The 18,946-nt window shown below is 42.3% G+C and overlaps 1 protein-coding gene across 1 annotated transcript in view; it reads left to right on the top strand.

Moving 5' to 3' along the window:
* Positions 1-18,946, top strand: part of FAM227B (family with sequence similarity 227 member B) — a 428,344-nt gene that overhangs the window by 374,655 nt on the left and 34,743 nt on the right. The window contains exon 13 of the mRNA XM_075858036.1: positions 8,439-8,599. Coding sequence (XP_075714151.1) covers positions 8,439-8,599 — 161 coding nt within the window. The remainder of the gene's footprint in view (positions 1-8,438; positions 8,600-18,946) is intronic.

Here is an 18,946-nt window from a genome sequence, read left to right as displayed (position 1 = left end):
GTCAGGTGTCAATGCATGTGAGGTACTCATCCTGTGTCTAGTAGGAAGTTCTGGATCAACAGAGAGGTAAACCAGTTGCCACGCCACACGGTCCCAGCGAGCCGCATGTGTAGCCTAAATAGAGAGGTGTCAGCAATTCCTGGAGTCGTGCACCCAAGGGTCTGAAAGAGGAGAAAGTACATCAAAGACAGGTAATAACAGCAATAAAGGCAAAACAGGCGAACAATTAAATGAACAGTAACAGCAGTCCAAGCGAAGAACAGCGAGGTTACTGCTATTAATACAAACTGAACGTTGTCTGCATCAATCCGCAACCGTGGGCACAATGTGCACATGTCCAATGAAGGTCGGACATATTCCCTGGTAACACAGGTGCATATCAGTCGGCATCACGGTCCTCCAAATGAAGCTGCCTCCGAGCCAGAACTGGATCCTCAAAAATGCGGACGCATCGCCATCTTGAACTCTCAGCCTTGCCGGGAATAAAAGTTGAAAGCGAGTGTTCCTTTCATGAAGCAAGCAGCAAACAGGAGCGAAAGCTTTCCGTTTTTGCAAGACAGCTGCAGAGTAGTTCTGGAAAATCAGGATTTTTGAGCCGTTGATCAATAGGTCCCTCTGGTTCCGGTAGGCTCTCAAAACTTTTTCTTTTATAGCCCAGTGGAGGTATTTGGCTATGACCGGACATGGTCTAGTGTCACCCGCTTCTCTATTGGACCCAGGAGGGCCCAGCCTGTGTGCTGTCTCAATCATGAGGGGTCACTCCCAAGGTTTAGGTTAAGCACTTGTGGAAGGGATTTGCTGAGATATTCTGCCAAGCAGTCAGCCATCACCGTTTCAGGGATACCCACAAATCTCAGGTTGCTGCACCTGTCCCTGTTTTCCAGATCCTCCAGCTTGTCCCGTAGTGCCTGAGTCGTGGCTTGGCTCTGACGCAGGGTATCCTCCAGGTTTGATATGGTGTGTTCAGAGGAGGTAAATCTGGTCTCCAAGTCCGCGATCTTCTGGGAGTTGGAGGTGATCTGGGCTAACGCTGAGTTGATGGACGTGTGTAGGAAATCCAGGCGTTTATCAAAGAGAGGCAACAATAACTTCGAGACCTCCTGCGCCACCAGGTTGGCCTGAAGTGAGTCCATGGCAGAGCCGTGTTGAGGGCTGTTTTGTGGGGACAGCTGAGGGGGGGGGTCATGTCATCACCTGTAAGTAGCTCCGGAGAGAATTGTGGTTGCGGAGAGCGCGTTTAGAGGATTTTTCCCCTTTAGCGGTGGTCTTGTTTTTATGCATGGTGGAGGAGTGTGGGGAGTCCAGTACTGGGGCGTTCTGAGAGTGTCGATTTTCCTTTTGACGATTTTGTAAGGTATCTGTCCATGACACAATTCCCTACGTCAGAGGGGAAGTATTATGGCAGAATAACAGAGGGTCAGACGGGAAAGCTGCCCGACGACATTCAGACGATCACTAAAACATCAGTGGCAGCATGAGCCCGATCCATATGGGAGATAACAGAATGCAAATACAACCATACTGTTCCGCCAGGGTCCAATTCCAGGACAGGCACAGGGAGGGTCAGTCACTCTCGGTTGTTCTCCAGTAAGTGGGGAGGTAGTCACAGCATAGGCCGTTTATCTGGCAGTATGGTCAGCATGTGTTCAGGGAGAGCAGTGAAGCCCCTGGAGAGCCATATAGAGGGGAACAGGCTTTTTTCTGCAGGGTCAGGGGGGGGTCGATGGGGTCTCCCAGGCACACAGGGATATTTTCCACTCACCCATACACTCCAAGGGGGGAAGCCGTCCCGCGGACCGGAGTATCTTTGGGGGACCATAGAGGTCCGTTGGAGACCACCACGTCTCTGGGTACTCCCCCTGGGGAGATCCGCTCACCCAGGCCTGTTGTGGGGTCTCGTCGCCGGTCTGCGGCGGCCCTCCGACACCCCCTCTCACCGCCGACCCGGTTGCTTTTGGGGCCGGGATGTCTCCGCTACAACGGGGATTGATGAGGCCGTTAGGAGCCACCAGTAAAAGTGGCCATTCTGGATGCCCCGCCCCCGGAAGTCTCATTTCTAGTATAATTAAAGGTCTTGTCTGTAGAGGATGTGTCATGGTTTGTTTTTTTAATCACATACCCCACCTTATTCCTGGCGTCCTCTCGATTCCAGTGCGGTCATTTTTATTTTTTTTTGGCCCTCTAGTGGCCCTCCTGTTGTCCCGCTACTGCCCCTGCTCCACTTGGTGCCTAATATGCTAATTTTGAGTAAAGGTGCAGAGAGGAGACCTCATCTCTCCTCTGTAGGCGTTGCTTCCTGCATCACTGTGACACTGTCCAATCATAGCGGACAGCCTTACAATCATGCAGAAGACCCGCTTGTACAGTGTCACAGTGATGCAGGAAGCAACGCCTACTGAGGAGAGATGAGGTCTCCTCCCCTCTGCACCTTTACTCAAAATTAGCATATTAGGCGCCAAGCAGAGCAGGGGCCGTAGCAGGACAACGGGAGGGCCCAAAAAATATAAATGACAGCGTTCTAATCAAGGGGACGCCAGGAATAAGGGAAGGTATGTGGTTTCAAATTTAAAAAAAAGAGGACTTGTCACGTTTTAAGTTTTTAGATCAGATTCACACACAGCAGTTTGATGCGGTTTTGATTGAGTTTTTAGCTGCGTTTTTTTATTGCGTAATTGTCAAAAATTATGCGACCAGATGATAGTTTAAACTCTACAGTGAAATATGAGAATGCATGCATTCACAGCATTTTGGTTTGTACCTTTTTTATTTATTTGATAGCATGTAACAAAAGTAGGAGATCAGAAACAAAATTCAGTGACCCGACGCAGAGGGCAATGGTCTAGGGTTACAGTAGAAGGGACGGTATTGAGTATACAAAACAAAATCAAATAAATCAAGGTAGAACAAGGGGGAAAACAAAAAAATATATACAATATAGACATTCACATGGTAGTATTTCTAGTCGCACATGTAAGGGATAAATACGACCAGTTACAAGGATAATACAAAGGGTAACAGCTCAAATATAATTATAAGCACATCAAAGTATGAATCTGAATAAATATAAGCATACATCCATCCAGCTCCAACATGGGCGTAACCAGCAGGTCCTTAAAGTGACAGATAATACGACTTATGAAAAGAATGGGAGCAGAGTATCCAAGGCTTTCACACCCCATCATAGTGTTCTATCCTATCAGTACGGACAGCTTCAATTTTCTCATATATGGCTATTTTATCTACTCTATTCTTGATTTCGGTAATGGAAAGTCTATCTGTCTTCAATCTAGAAGTAATATGAATACGGGAAGTCAATAGTATATATTGAGCTAGTTTGAATGGGGCATATCGGAAACCAATGGGCCTGTCTCCCAGCAAACAAACTGAAGGTCTCTTATGAAAAGAAAGGCCCAATACATCAGATATAAGTTGACAAATGGAGTCCCAAAATGTACTTACAGTGGGACAGCTCCACCACATGTGATACATGGAGCCTATGGAATCACAGTTCCTAAAACAAAGTGGTGATGTCTCTGGATAGATAGAATGGAGCCGTTCGGGCACTAAATAGGTTCTGTGAAGAATCTTCATGGATGTCTCTGACAGGTTAGCTGGCCAACTTCCTTTATATAAGAATTTACAACAGTGTCTCCACTGTTCTAGAGATAGTTGGCATTGGATATCCTCCTCAAATCTCAGCATGTATGGCAACTTTTGCCCTTCCGGTGGAGCATTTAACAAAGAGTACATGTAGGATATAAGGCCCACACGTTCCATAGAGTATAAAACATAGCATCCAAAACAGTATTTGAACTAGACGTCTCACCTCCCATCACGGAACACCAAAATGAAAGGATCTGTACCATTCGGAACTCCTCGCTCAAAGGTGGTTGAAATTGTGTCTTACATTGTGTATGGGAAATAAGCTTACCATCAAGTAAAATGATTGCAAGAACGCCACCAAGAAAATGGTGCAATCTGGAGTCCTGGAGGGAATGCAGGGTTCTGTAACAGGGGAGTGTGTGGGGATATTATAGACTGCAAATGGTGCTTGAATCTCACAGCCCTCCACAAAATGAGAGGGTAGTAAGATAGAATTGATTTAACTTAAACCTCTTTGGGAAGACTAGTGGTACTCCAAAAAAGGTTATTCCAGGAATGCGAGGAGTTTAGACTCCAGACCCACCCATTGGGACGTCCCTAGATGTATGTATTAATAGGAGTTGTGCCAAACTAGAAGCCCTATAGCATTTAATAAAATTCGGAAAGGAGAAATCCCCCATGCGCTTGTGAAGGAACATAGTAAATGCTCGAATTCTAGGTCACTTACCTGCCTAAACAAAACGTGATACGTCCTGTTGGAGTCCCTGAAGTACAGACATTGGAAAAGGGACCGGTAAGGTTCTAAACAGATAAAGTAGGCGTGGTAGTATTACCATCTTAACAGAGTGTATCCGTCCAAACCAGGACAATAGATAAATAAGACCCCCTTTGTGCCTTTTTATCAAAACGGAACTTGCTCTAGTATTTTTTTGTCATTTTTCTCAATAGCCTGAACAAACGCATATACAAAATGACACTAAATAAAAAAGGCCACTAAAAACGTGTGTAAAAAAAATACCATAAAAAAAAGTTTGAAATGTGGGTAATTGAGGTCTTATGCTGATCTACTGTGGAGTTTATATTTTCAAGGGACATGCTCCTTAAATCTTTTATTCTTTTGTTAACAGCAAATACTTTACATAGACAGACAATAATTCAGTGGTGCTCCAGCTCTGATATGAGATCTAATTTCAGAATGATATACTTCTCATAATGGCAGAATCTACATACAAATCAGTGAGAAAACCTTTAACCCGTTAGTGACCGCGCATTAGTGTTTTTACTCCGGCCACTAACGGGCTTTATTCTGATGCAATAGCTTTTTACAGAGCTGCATCGGAATAAATAGAGCAGTGAGCCGTTAAATCTCTCTGTTCTCAGCTACCAGTGGTAGCTGGGAGTAGCCCTGCTCTAACGGGCGAGCTCGATATCCGTATCGATCTCATCCGTTTAACCCCTCAGGTGTAGCGCTCAATAGCGAGCACCGCATCTGAGTGGTTTTGGAGAGAGGGAGGGAGTTTTACACGGACAGGCACTAATACACTGCAAGACAAAAGTATTGCAGTGTTTTATAAAAGCGATCGGACGATCGCATAGTGAAGTCCCCTAGTGGGACTAGTAAAAATTTTTTTAATAAACTTGAAAAGTGAAAAAAAGAAATTAAAAACCCACTTTTTCCCCTCACAAAATTCTTTATGAAAGAAAAAAAAAAAAAAAGTTACACATATTTGGTATCGCCGCATCCGTAACTACCCCAAATATAAAGTTATTACATTATTTAACCCGCATAGTGAACGCAGTAAAAAATAAAATAAAAAACAATGCAACAATGGCTGTTTTCTGCGAATCCTCGCACAGACCTATGTTAGTCTATGGGGCCGTGCAGATTGTCCGTGAGTTTCACGCAGCGTGTGTCCGCTGCGTAAAACTCACGACATGTCCTACATTTGTGCATTGTTCGCGCATCACACACCCATTGAAATCAATGGGTGCGTGGAAATCACACGCAGCACACGGAAGCACTTCCGTGAGACGCGCGTGATTCGCGCAACAGCAGTTAAAAGTATGAATGGAAACAGAAAAGCACCACATGCTTTTCTGTTTACAAACATACAAACAGAGTCATAATGATGGCGGCACTGTTAAGTACCTTTTGCGAGCGCAAAACGCACACGCTCGTGTAAATCCGGCCTAAAAGTGATCAAAAAGTTGCATCTGCTCCAAAATGGTACCAAAAGTTGTCCCACAAAATAAAAGCCCTCATACAGCTGCATCAAGTGAAAAAAAAAAATAGTTATGGCTCTTGAAGTATGGAGACACAAAAACAAATAATTTTGAAAAAAAAGTGTTTTTACTGTGTAAAAGTGGTAAAACATACAAAATTTATATACATTTGGTATCGTTGTAATTGTAACAACCCGCTGAGTAAAGTTATTGTGTTATTTATACCACACAGTAAACGGCGTAAATTTAGGACGCAAAAAAGTGTGATGAGATTGACTTATTTTCTATTCAAAAAAACCAAGACCTTATGTGTTGACGCAAAAATAAAAAAGTTATAGCTCTTTGAATGAGACGATGGAAAAACAGAAAAAATTGCTTGGTCATTAAGGCCTAAAATAGGCTGGTCACTAAGGGGTTAAAGGTTGTTTGTTTGTTTTTCTTTAGAAAAATATGATGTTAACTAGCTAAAGGAGGACCCACTGATCTCTGTGGGTCAAACAGCTAAATCCCCTAGTAATCAGCTGTTATCGCTGCACATGGCCGCACAATTCTCCTGCAGCGGCTTCTACAGGAAAAATGTGGTATTACACATGGTACCCATTTAAATGCGCTGAGTAATCCAGAGTGGGGGACTCCCATATAAAATGTCCATGTACTCTGATGAGCAGATGTGTTAAACATCCAGATAACTGCACCACATGCCAACCACAACTATACAAATGATTTAAATGAACACACGCAGTTGTTATTATTTTTTTGCACATATCATGCCAACTCACCAGCAATATTCTAGCAGTGTCATATATTTCTTCCCAGCTCAGTTGCATCTATATATTTTGAACCCTTTCATTATGGGCAGCTGTGTTACGTGATCTCATTCTGACCACCAAAATAGACCATGCTCTCATGTGTAGACAGGAGATCAGTCTCTCCTTTGTGGCTGATTTCCTGTGAACTACAGGATTATATAATCTATCAAATCCCTCCTGGCAACTCTGAAACACCTCTCCTCCATACCCAGCTCCATCCTCCTTGTTCCTCTGTTTGTACCTCATACATATAGTGCTCCTGAATAAAGAATTTCTGCCCTATCTAATGGAGCAGGAGTGCAGTGATATAATAGGTGAGTCCATACATTGATTAGCTGCAGAATTATAAAACTCCCCTCTAAAACTGTGAGTGGTGTGTGCAGAATCCAGTGTATTTCTATGAGATGCTGCTCCTCACTGTCTCCTGATTGTAACAGCTGACAGCTATCACTAGCAGGAGGCAGGGGAGATGTGCTGAAGCTGCATTACATAGTATACACTGAGACTGCAGTATAAGTACAGCAGTTATATGTCACTGATCTTTCACTTGCTGCACTTTGATCAGTCTGCGTGAGGGCAGTGTGATGAGAAATTTAAGGGGTTAAATGGCCATGGACAGCACAATTGCTGTTCCTGCCCGTTAGTTCCGAGTGTTAGCTATAATACACAGCTGACACCCGGAGCATTTGAAGCGGGCTCAGTGCGTGAGTCCGCTCCATACATCAACCCCCTGCACCATGACGTACCTGATATGTTATTTTGTGGGTAAGGGTTAATAAAGGTAATAAATTCATTAAAATCCCAAGTTACAAAAAACAACAACACTTTACTATGAAAAAAAAAAGGTAAAAAAGTTACACATATTTGGTACCACTGTGTCCGTAATGACCCCAACTATAAAATGATTACATTATTTAACCTGCACTGTGAATCCTGTAAAAAAAATTTAATAAAAATCTGACTGTGCAAATCTAAAATTAATTATTAACAAAAGAATCAAATATTTCCTAGTCATTGAGGAAATATTCTTGATGAAAACTGTGCTGCTTCAAATGAAATACAGACAAGGACAGTAAGGCCGGATTAGCACGTAGTGTAAATACTGCGGATTTTCGACAGTGTATTTCTTTGCTGAAAATTTGCAGCATAATACAGTAGCATCAGAGTGGATGAGACTTGAGCAAATCTTATACACACGCTGCATAAAAAAAATTCAGCCGAAAAAACTTTCAGAAATTGACTTCGGGGCTTTTTTTTAATCCGCAGCATGTCAATTTATGCTGCGAAATCACAAATTTTCTGTTGTGGGTTTTCCCCAATGAATTCAATGGGGAGGTAAAACCTGCAACAAATAGCAGATGTTTTAATTTTTGCGGTGAAAAAGCAGCGATTCTGCCTCAAAACTCGCAACTCAGAAAAAAGATCTGTCTGCTGTCTACAGGCTGCAACAGTCACATGGGATGAAACGTCATCTCAGAAGGCCGGGCTGCAGGACGTTAGAGGGACGTGTCGCTATGGCTATGGGAAAACCTAGACTTTTTCTTTTTTACATGCTGTTTTCCGCAGCGGACATTCCGGCCGAAAACCTGCACCACAATTTGGTGCGTTTTTTTGGGCCAGATTTCCCTGTGGGGAGCAGGGTGGATATGCTGTGTGCATTTACGCAGCGTATATGCCCTGTGTGAACATACTCTAATTGGAAGTCACTCATGTTTATTGTGTAGAAGACATTTACTATGTTTGTTTGTTTTTTCCATGCAAATAAAATTTTAATCTATTGTATATCATAACATTCTTTCCCAGTCTCACCCAATTGGTCCTGGACCAGAGTTTCATCATGTGCTTTTCCAGCTGGGAAGCCACAGTCTTCTAGTGTCAAACTACTTGAAGAGGCATCACTTCACAGGTTGTGTACATGGAAGATCACGACATAGAATCAAACGCACCGAAATTTCACACTTGCCATATCCTTTTACACAGACAGCTGTTAAAGCAATGCAATATGTAGCTTTACTGCACTTCTGTTAACCCCTTCATGTCAGCCACACAAATTAATGATCTAACGGCATGGTCTCTGTGCCATTAACTTATCAATTGACGTGCTTCATTTGATGGCACTGCGCCCTCCTTCATGAACTGCCATAGGCAGGCTGACCCCGACCTGTCACATGGAAGCAAATTAATCAATAACCTCCCTGCACACAGTACTCCTATTGAATGTATACGTCCCTGCTTCTGCCTTCAGGTGGTTGGCAGAGGGCTCGAGGGCATGCAGAGAAGACACAATCTATGTAAAATATCTTATGAAAATTTTTTATGTGTATCCTACAACATAAGTGATTTATATTTAAAATACTGTCAGATTTAGAATTTCCATCCACATACTGTAGAAACAACCTCATTCAGATGTATGGAGCGGATTTTCAGTTGCAGAAATTTCCGCAATAGGTCTGCCATGTGAGGGAACATACACTTTGGTGGCTGTGATCTGCTGTATTTCGTATATTGAAGTACAGTATGCGGCAGTGCAGAGGAAGCAGGGGATTTACAGTTCTCTTTGAGAAAAATGGATCTCCGAACCCTGGAAGAATTTATTAGGAATTTTATTTTTAAACACTTGTGGGATTATATATGTAAAATGTATTAAAATAAGTTACAGGTTATTACACTATATGGCCAAGGTGTTTCAGCCACACTCATTGCAAACAGGTACATGAAATCAGGCACACAGCCATGCAATCTCCATAGATAAAACTTGGTAGTAGTATTGGTTATACTGAAGAGCTCAGTGACATGGCACTGTCATCGGGTGACACCAGTGTCACAAGTGTGTTTGTGAAAATTGTGATCTGCTAGATTCGCCCTGGTCATCTGTAAGTGCTATTATTGTGAAGTGGAAGTGTCTAGGAATAACAACACCTCAGCCAGGAACATCTGGACCACGGAAAATCAGAGGTGGGTCGCCGAGTGCTAATGTGCTCGGCACATAAATATTGCCTATCCTCTGTTGCATCACTCACTACAAAGTTCCAAACTACCTCTGGAAGTGACATCAGCACAAGAACTGTTACATGGGGAACTTTATAAAATGGGTTTCCATGGTTGAGCAGCTGCATACAAGCCTAAGATCACCATGGGAAATGCCAAGTGTTGTCTGGGGTGGTGTAAAGAACGCCGCCACTGGACTCTGGAGCAGTGTAAATGTGTTCTGTGGAGTGATACATCACATTTCACTATCTGGCAGTCTGATGGATGAATCTGGGTTTGGTTGAATGCATAGTGCCTACTGTAAAATTTGGTGGAGGAGGGATATTCGTCAGGGGCGGTTTTTTAAGGATTTGGGCTAGGCCTTTTATTTTTAGTAAAGAGTAATGTTAGAGTAAACATGGCTGTTTTCTTACAAAACCGGCCACCACACCTGGTCACAGGAAATGTGTAGTATTGCCACTCATTCCTATTCATTTTAATTGAGCTGAACTGCAATACCAGATACAACCCATGGACATGTGTGGCGCTGTTTTTTAAAGAAAGTAGTTTTGTTTCTCTGATCCTGGACATCCCCTTGAATGTTATAGCATAGAAAGATATTTTAGACACTTGTATGCTTCTAACTTTGTGGCAACATTTTGCGGAAGGCCTTTTTCTGCTCAAGCATGACTGTGCCCCAGTGCACAGAGTGAGGTCCATAAAGACATGGTTTGATGAGTTTTGTCAAACCCAAGTGGCCTTCGTATAGCCCTGACCTCAACCCCACTGAACACATAAATTGAAATGCTGATTGTGAACCAGACCTTCTCGTCCAACATTAGGGCCGGACCTCACAAATGCTCATTTGGCTAAATGGGCACAAATTCCCATAGACATACTCCAAAATCTTGTGCAAAGCCTTTCCATTAGAGTGCAGACTACTAAAGGGGCCCAAATCCATATTAACACCCATGTTTTAGTAATGGGATGTCCAACAAGCTCATTTAGGTGTGATAGTCAGATGTCCATATAGCATCTAAGGCATTGAAAAGAGGGTGGCGGCCCCCTCCAACAGCTCATCGCCCTCCCCGCAATGAGATCGGGGGGTGAAGATGGTTGTCATGGCAGCCCAGGGGCCTAATGAAGGCCTTCACTCTGCCTCTGCTAAGCCCTGCCTGTGGCAAGGCTTAACAGATGCCGGTAAAAATGATGATATACTGCAATACGTTAGTATCCCCTAGAGCAGGGGTCTCAAACTCGGCCGGGTAAGTGGGCCAAATATAGAAAAAATGTGAAGTTGACGGGCCACATTACTTTCAAATTTGATACAATACAAAATTATTGTTAATGAATTAGTTATTTATACTACAATGACTATAACAATAATACTACATTACTATACTAATATTACATTACTACAGGGTGGGCCATTTATATGGATACACCTAAATAAAATGGGAATGGTTGGTGATATTAACTTCCTGTTTGTGGCACATTAGTATATGGGAGGGGGGAAACTTCAAGCTGGGTGTTGACCATGGTGGCCAATTTGTATCCAACTTTAGTTTTTTCAATGGGAAGAGGGTCATGTGACACATCAAACTTATCGAGAATTTCACAAGAAAAACATTGGTGTGCTTGGTTTTAACGTTACTTTATTCTTTCATGAGTTATTTACAAGTTTCTGACCACTTATAAAATGTGTTCAAAGTGCTGCCCATTGTGTTGGATTGTCAATGAAATGAAACTTTACTTTATTCTGCGGCTCAATACAATTACAGTGATACCAAACTTATATAGTTTTTTTTATATTATACTACTTTTACAAAGAAAAATCTATTTGTTAAAAAAAAATTGTTTTGTTTCGCCACATTCTGAGAGCCGTAACTTTTTTATTTTTCGGTTAATTGAGCGGTGGGAGGTATTTTTTGCAGCACGAGCTGTCGTTTAAATTGGTACCATTTTTTGGTATATAAAAAGTGATCAAAAAGTTGTATTGCATTTTTTTTTTGAGAGCTAAGGTGACAAAAAAAACTGATTTAAATTATTTAAGTGCGCAAAGGGGTTAATGCACAGGGGATGGTGTGAATATTTCAATTTTCCACAGGTGTAACGATGGGGGTAGGGAAACGGACAAGTGAGCCCTAATCTACCCGCCACTCTGTCCCTGCCTACTTGCAACGACCCGCCCTAGGCGACGGGGTACAACTGGGCGGCGGTCCCTACGCTCAGTAAGAGCACGAGACAAACAGACAAGGGTACACAAAGCTAAGGGAAAAGGGGCAGGTGCCCACGGCAACACCGTAAGCAACAAGAGTGGTGAACGAGCCGAGTCAAACCAGGAGAGAACGAGGTACCAAACGCAGAGCAGGAGAGTAGTCAGTAAGCCAGGGTCAGTATGGAGCAGGATCAAATAGTTAGAAGCTGTAGCTGGGCCAGGAAACCACACGAGAAGAATCACAAGCAAAGGAAGAACAGGAAAGGCAGGTATAAATAGACAGAGGGCGGGAGCTAGTTCCGTCTGGCAAGGCTGCGATAGGCTCTCCCACTCCTAAGCCTGCCATCCTGAGTGGTGGAAGATGGAGTCAGTCCCAGAGACATAGACTCAGGTGCAGACTGATTACCTATGGGCGTATACACAGAAGTTGTGCCTGGCAGATCCTTTACAACAGGTATGCCTTTTTAGTGTGCCAAGTTTGTGCCACTGAAGACGAATACCTCATAAAACATTAAGCGGGCTCTCTCGGGTATGGCGATGCCATATATGTGGGCGTAAACTGGAATTTGGGCACGCTGCAGGGCTCAGAAGGGAGGGACGCTATTTTGCTTTCGGAGCGCAGATTTTGCTTGGTAATTCTTTTTGGGGTATTGCTGGTATTTCAGTTTATAATGTGGGGGCATATGTAGGCTGTGCGGGGTACATCAGGATATAATAAGAGGGTATAATAATGCAGTAAATAAATAATAATTCATAGATATGTAGCCGGTGTCGCACTGATAAATGGCGCCCGATCTTACCCGCTTTTTGGACACTGCACATTTTACATTGCCATATTCTGAGAAACAGAACTTTTTTATTTTTTCACCACCGGAGCTGTGTGAGGACTTATTTGTTGCGGGACAATCTGTACTTTTCATTGGTACCATTTTGGGGTACATGCGATTTTTTTTTTTATCACATTTTATTCCATTTTTTTGCAAGCCGGGTGACCAAAAACAAGCAATTTTTTTGTGGCGTTCACCGTGTGCTATAAATGACGGTTTTACTTTATTTTGCTGGTCGGTACGATTACGGCGATACCATATGTATATAGGTTTTTTTATGTTTGGCAGCGTTTGCGTAATAAGATCACTTTTTTATAAAATAATTTATTTTTTGCGTCACCATATTCTGAGAGCCATAACTTTTTTATTTTTTAGTCAAAAAAGCTGTGTAAGGGCTTGTTTTTTGCGGGACGGGTTGTAGTTTTTATCTGTACTATTTTCGGGTACATGCGACTTTTTGATCACTTTTTATTCTCTATTTTGGGAGGGGTGGTGACCAAAAAATAGGGTGTAGTCTTTTATTGATTTTTTTGGGGTGTTCATCATGCGGGAAAAATAACATTATAGTTTTATAGTTGGGGGTCGTTGCAAACGCGGTGATACCAGATATGTCTACTTTTTTTTAACGTGTTCATTTTTTTCCTATAATGAAAGTCTTATTATAGGAAAAAAAAGCAGTGTTTGTTTGTATAACGTATAACTTTTATTTGTACTCTTTTTTAAAAACATTTTTATTACTTTTTTTGACTTGTCCCACTAGCGGACATTTAGACTTGCAGCTTTGATCGCTTCTAGAGTACGTTACACTACCTACGTAGTGTAATGTATTCTAACTGTCATTGTGATGTGACAGTCACACTGACAGGAAGCCACGACAAGCATCGGCAGCCCCCACAATCACTTCGTGGGGGCTGCCAATGTGCTTCAAACCCCTTAAATGCGGCCACCGTAATCGGTCGCCGCATTTATGGGGTTAATTGCCTAAATCAGCGGTGATGGTCCGCTGACCGGCAAGACTGGAGTGTCAGCTGTCGGGGACAGCTGACCTCCCGGTTCCCGGACACTGTCCGTTGGGACAGTGTACGCCAGGAACCGCTCTGCAACAGTACGTCCTGGTGCGGGAAGCAAACCCTCTGCGGGACGTACAGTTGCGGCGCAGCGCGTGAAGAGTTTAAGGATATGTTCACACGGCTTATTTTCGGCCGTTTTTCGGGGCGTAAACGGCTGACAAACGGCCGAAAATCGGAAGCAGAACGCCTCCAAACATCTGCCCATTGATTTCAATTGGAAAAACGGCGTTCTGTTCTGATGGGGCATTTTTTTTACGCGCCTGTTATTAGAGCCGTTTTTCATTGGCTCTATAGAAAAACAGCTCCAAAAAAGGACGTGAAAAATGCTAGTTAATTAAAAGACGTCTGAAAATCAGGAGCTGTTTTCCCTTGAAAACAGCTCCGTATTTTCAGACATTTTTTGTTAAGCGTGTGAACATACTCTAAGTGTCGATAAATGCAGTCCGGCGGCTCAGTTGGCAGCATTTGGCAAATACACAAATGTCAAGATTGGGCAGCCCCTTTTTAGATAATGCCACAGTGCCTTCTGTAGCTAATGCCACATTGCCTCTGCCGATAATGCCACACACCCCTAGATAATGCCACAGTGTCCTTTGTAGATACTGCCACACACCCACCCGTAGTTAATGCCACAGTGCCCTCTGTAGATGCTGCCACAGTGCCCTCTGTAGATGCTGCCACAGTGCCCTCTGTAGATAATGCCACACACACCCCTTCTAGATAGCTCCATTGGGGCTCCCTCTAGGAGTGGAATCCCCAGCCAGACCGATGCCGACGTTTTGGCCAGGGATTCCTCTGCTGGGGGAGCCCCTGACATCACTGTCCATACACAGTGATGTCAGGGGATCCTCCTGGACCGTAATGTGATGTCAGGGGCAACCCCAGAGCCGGCGTCCCAGAGCAGAACACTTAATAGGCTCTGCTACGGAACTCTGGGGAAGCCACTGACATCACTGTCCACCGCTCTATCGTTGAAATAATGTAAAAGTTATGGCTGACAGAATGTGGCGACACAAATCAAATACTTTTTTTTAACAGTAAAATATAAGAAAAAACGATATAAATTTGGTATCTCTTTAATCGTATCGAGCCACAGAATAAAGTTAAGTTGAAGTTTTTACCGCACAGTGAAAGCCGTAAAAACATAACCTTAAAAACAATTGAGGAATCTCAGTTTCTACAATTTCAGCCAGCAAAGAAGTTATTTTTCCAGTTCCCCTGTACATTATATGGTAATTTGAATGCTACGAATAGAAACTACAACTCGTCCCGCAAAAACATAAGCCATCACACCACTCTATTGATGGAAAAATAAAAGCGTTATGACTCTTGGAACGTGGCGAGTAAAAAACAAAAATGAAAAAATGGCTGCTGCGGGAAGGGGTTAAACTTAAAGGGATTTGCCCATCAGGGACATTTATGGCATATCCACAGGATATGGTATAAATGTCAGATAGGTGCGGGTCCATCCTCTGGAACCCTCACCCATCTCTAGAACGGGGCAATAAATGTGCCATAAATGATGGGCAAACCTCTTTAAATAACCGTAATACGTGACCATATGAATATATAGTACCAAGACGCCTTTCTATACAGATTCACAAAATGCGCAGTTTGGGCTCTGTATGACTTGTCATACTGGTTCTTTATCTGTTATGCACAGTATGACTTCTGTAAGCTTTCTGCATCCCTTCCATCAGAAAAAGAAACATGTTGCAGTACATATATGGATATTTTAAGGGTATGTTCACACGCACTAATTACGGACGTAATTCGGGCGTTTTTGCCCCGAATTACGTCCGAAAATAGCGCCTCAATAGAGTTGACAAATATCTGCCCATTGAAAGCAATGGGCAGACGTTTGTCTGTTCACACGAGGCGTATATTTATGCGCCGCTGTCAAATGACGGCGCGTAAATAGACGCCCGCGTCAAAGAAGTGACCTGTCACTTCTTTGGCCGTAATTGGAGCCGTTATTCATTGACTCCAATGAATAGCAGCGCCAATTACGTCCGTAATGGACGCGGCGTTCAAGCGCCTGCACATGCCGTTACGGCTGAAATTACGGGGATGTTTTCAGGCGGAAACATCCCCGTAATTTCAGCCGTTACGGACGCTGTCGTGTGAACATACCCCAAGTCAATCCATGTATATGGATATACAATTTTATGTCTTCACTGACTTTTATGGGGAACATTAGGCTTGCATACAGCATTCGAAGGAGCATGCTGTAATTCTTTTTGTTCACAGACTGAAAAGAAACCCTGCGGTATAATATTGTGCATACAAGTCCATAAAATAATCCTAGCTGTGCATTTGAGCTGTACATACAGATCCCAAATACATGCTTTTGTATGAGTCCTTACTTCACACCCTGAAATCTTGTTCATTCTTATTTCATTTTCTAGATGGATCACGTCAATCTAGTGCAGGCAACACTGTGCATTAAATTTCGTTCATATTGCTTGTTCTTAGTGTACAAACTATTCATTACTAGTATAAAAAATGCCACATAAAACCATAACAGGTACAGCAGATGTGTGATGCACTGTATAATCTTTTTATCTCCATGGTTCCACAGTACTTGCTTTTATTTATGGGTTGAGATCTTTATTCTTCTGCATGTTACATTTTGGGGTCCGTTAAAAAAAAAAGTTGTAACTAAAAAAGATTATTTTGTAATTGCCCTAAGTTAATATTTTACCTTTTAATTGTCCTTGACACTACTATTACCATAAAGGATGGTAACAAACCTCTTTGGTGTAAACATTAAGTCAATGTGTTTCGGAACTTAGGGTTTCCTTAATTGCAGTTATCCTTTCTAACCGGTGTAATTGTTTCCAGCTAGTCCGTTTTAGAATGAATGATTTCAAATAAAGATTAACTTGTGTGTTCCCTCTAGCAATTTCAAGTAAAGATCTAAAAATTAGTTATACTCCAAAGTGCTTCCACATGGTAGCTTCAGGTTTTGTAGTGCAACTGTTTGACATTTGACTTCATTAAACAGATAAGTATCCGGAGCAATGAGCAGAATCCCATTTGACACTTTAAATTGTTTTGCAGTTTCATGCCTACTAGAAGGCTGTACACCTGTTTATAAAGTTAACAGAAGAGAACAACCATAAATAATCACTGTGTGTATTCACACGTACCACGCGTTTTACCACAAATGACCACGGTTTTCAATGCCGTTTTTGGCCATGCAGTTCTTACAGTAGATACACGGTATGAGCACATGCTTTACCTCCTAACAGCGTGTGACCAAAACCTGCACTATAAACCTGCTGTTATTACCTTTAACACACGTGCGTTTTTTGCCTGTGTGGCACACTATTGGCAAATGCCCACTATGGCCATTTGCTGTACAGTGTCTTGCCCTAGGCTAAAACTCGCTAGGCCATAAAATGGTGCGTGTCGTTTACAGTTTTGCTGCATTTTATGACTTTTCTTAGCCACACTAGTTTTTCTTTAAGGTTTTTACAAATGCCAAGGTAGGCATAAAAAAAAGAATACATTTGCTGCACAACATGCTCTTTACATTTACGGAGCAAGGTGCTAACTTATTTCAGCACATTTCGTTCAGTAAACATCCCCCATTTCAATCTCTTGTTTTTTGTCTTTTTTGAGAAAAAGCTTTAAGACTGTATAATGGTGTCATTTGGAACTTTTTCCACAAGAACATTTAGGCTGGGTTCACACAGAGTTTTTTGCAGGAGGAAAATCTGCCTCAAAATTCCGCGGCCATTGAGCGCCGTGAGCATAAAATGCTGCGAAATAAGCTTTTTCCGCCTCCCATTGAAATCAATGGGAGGCATTTTCAACCGTTTTTTGGCGCGGTTTAAAAAAACTCAGTGTGAACTCCCCCTACGGCCACTTTCACACGGCGGTATTTTGAGGAGTATTTTTCAGAAGTATTTGAAAGCCAAAACAAGAAAAATTATAATGAAAGGATTTGAACCTCTTCCGTGTTTTGGATCCACTCCTTGTTTTGGCTTTTAACGTCTTATTCAGACGAACATGTCCATACAATACGGACCGTATTTCATGCGATTCAGTTCCGTGTGGCATCAGTGTTCTTGATTTGTTTTTTTTCTCATCATTTCTTTAACCACTGGTGATTGAAAAACACGAACAGCACATAGATGTCGTCCATGTGCTGTCCGTGCTATTCACGCACCTATTGACTTCAATGGGCGACGTGGTCCACAAAAACTGACCAAAATAGGACATGCAGTGAATTTCACTGCGTGAAAAAAGATGGATGTGTGAATGGCCCCATTGAATTGCAGGGGGCCGTGTGCTGTCCGTTTTTTTAACGGACCGCACACGGACATATAATACGCTCGTCTGAATAAGGCCTAAAACTGATGCAAAATACTGACCAAAATATTGCCGTGTGAAAGTGGCCTGAGGCTGGATTCACACACAACATTTTGCTGCATTTTAGTGGCGTTTTTAATGTCATTTTTTGTTGCATTTTCTTCTAGTGCAGCCAGATGTTACAATAAAGTCTATAGTAAAATGTCAAATGCACTACATACAACTGGGTTTGGTTTATGGCGTTTTTTAGGTAATTTTGTAGTCAGTGTTTTTCAAATGCATTCTCTGGCAATTACGTTTTTCAGGTTTTTTTCCTTTAGTCTTCTCTATAGGACTTCAAAAATGGCAGAAAAAAAAGCATGTAGAAAATTACACCAAATGAAAAACGCCACGAAAAACGCATTAAAAAAAGGAATGTTACACTTTAGCGCTAAGCTTTTTTTTTATAAGCATTTTTCGATGCAGTTTAAAATTGCTATAAATAAAAAAGTCTGTGTGTGAAGGAGGCGTAAGGGTGTGTTCACATGCAGCAAATTTATTGCAGAAATCTCTGAATGAAAATTTGTTTGATACATCTGTATGTGGTTTTTTCTGCAACAACTCCGTGAATTTCTGCAATTCCCATTCAGATGAATCAGACAGTCGCAGAAATTTCTACAACAAAACTGTCGCACTTAGGCTATGTTCACATGGGGCGGATACGCTGTGTAAAAGTAGAGCGTGTCCGCCACAGGGAATGCTGTCCAAAAAACCGCACCAAATTGTGGTGTAGTTTTTCGGCTGGAATGTCCACTTTGGAAAACTGCACATAAAAAAACAAGTTTCATACTTGCGTAGCTATGGAAATGCGTCCCTCCGCCGGGCTGCAGTACTGTGATTGGCTGTCTCGGTCAGATGGGATGATGAAAT

The sequence above is a fragment of the Rhinoderma darwinii genome, chromosome 3, assembly GCF_050947455.1.
Source record: "Rhinoderma darwinii isolate aRhiDar2 chromosome 3, aRhiDar2.hap1, whole genome shotgun sequence".
NCBI lineage: Eukaryota > Metazoa > Chordata > Amphibia > Anura > Rhinodermatidae > Rhinoderma > Rhinoderma darwinii.
Note: the sequence above shows the minus strand (reverse complement) of the source record. Positions and strands in the feature narration are given on the sequence as shown.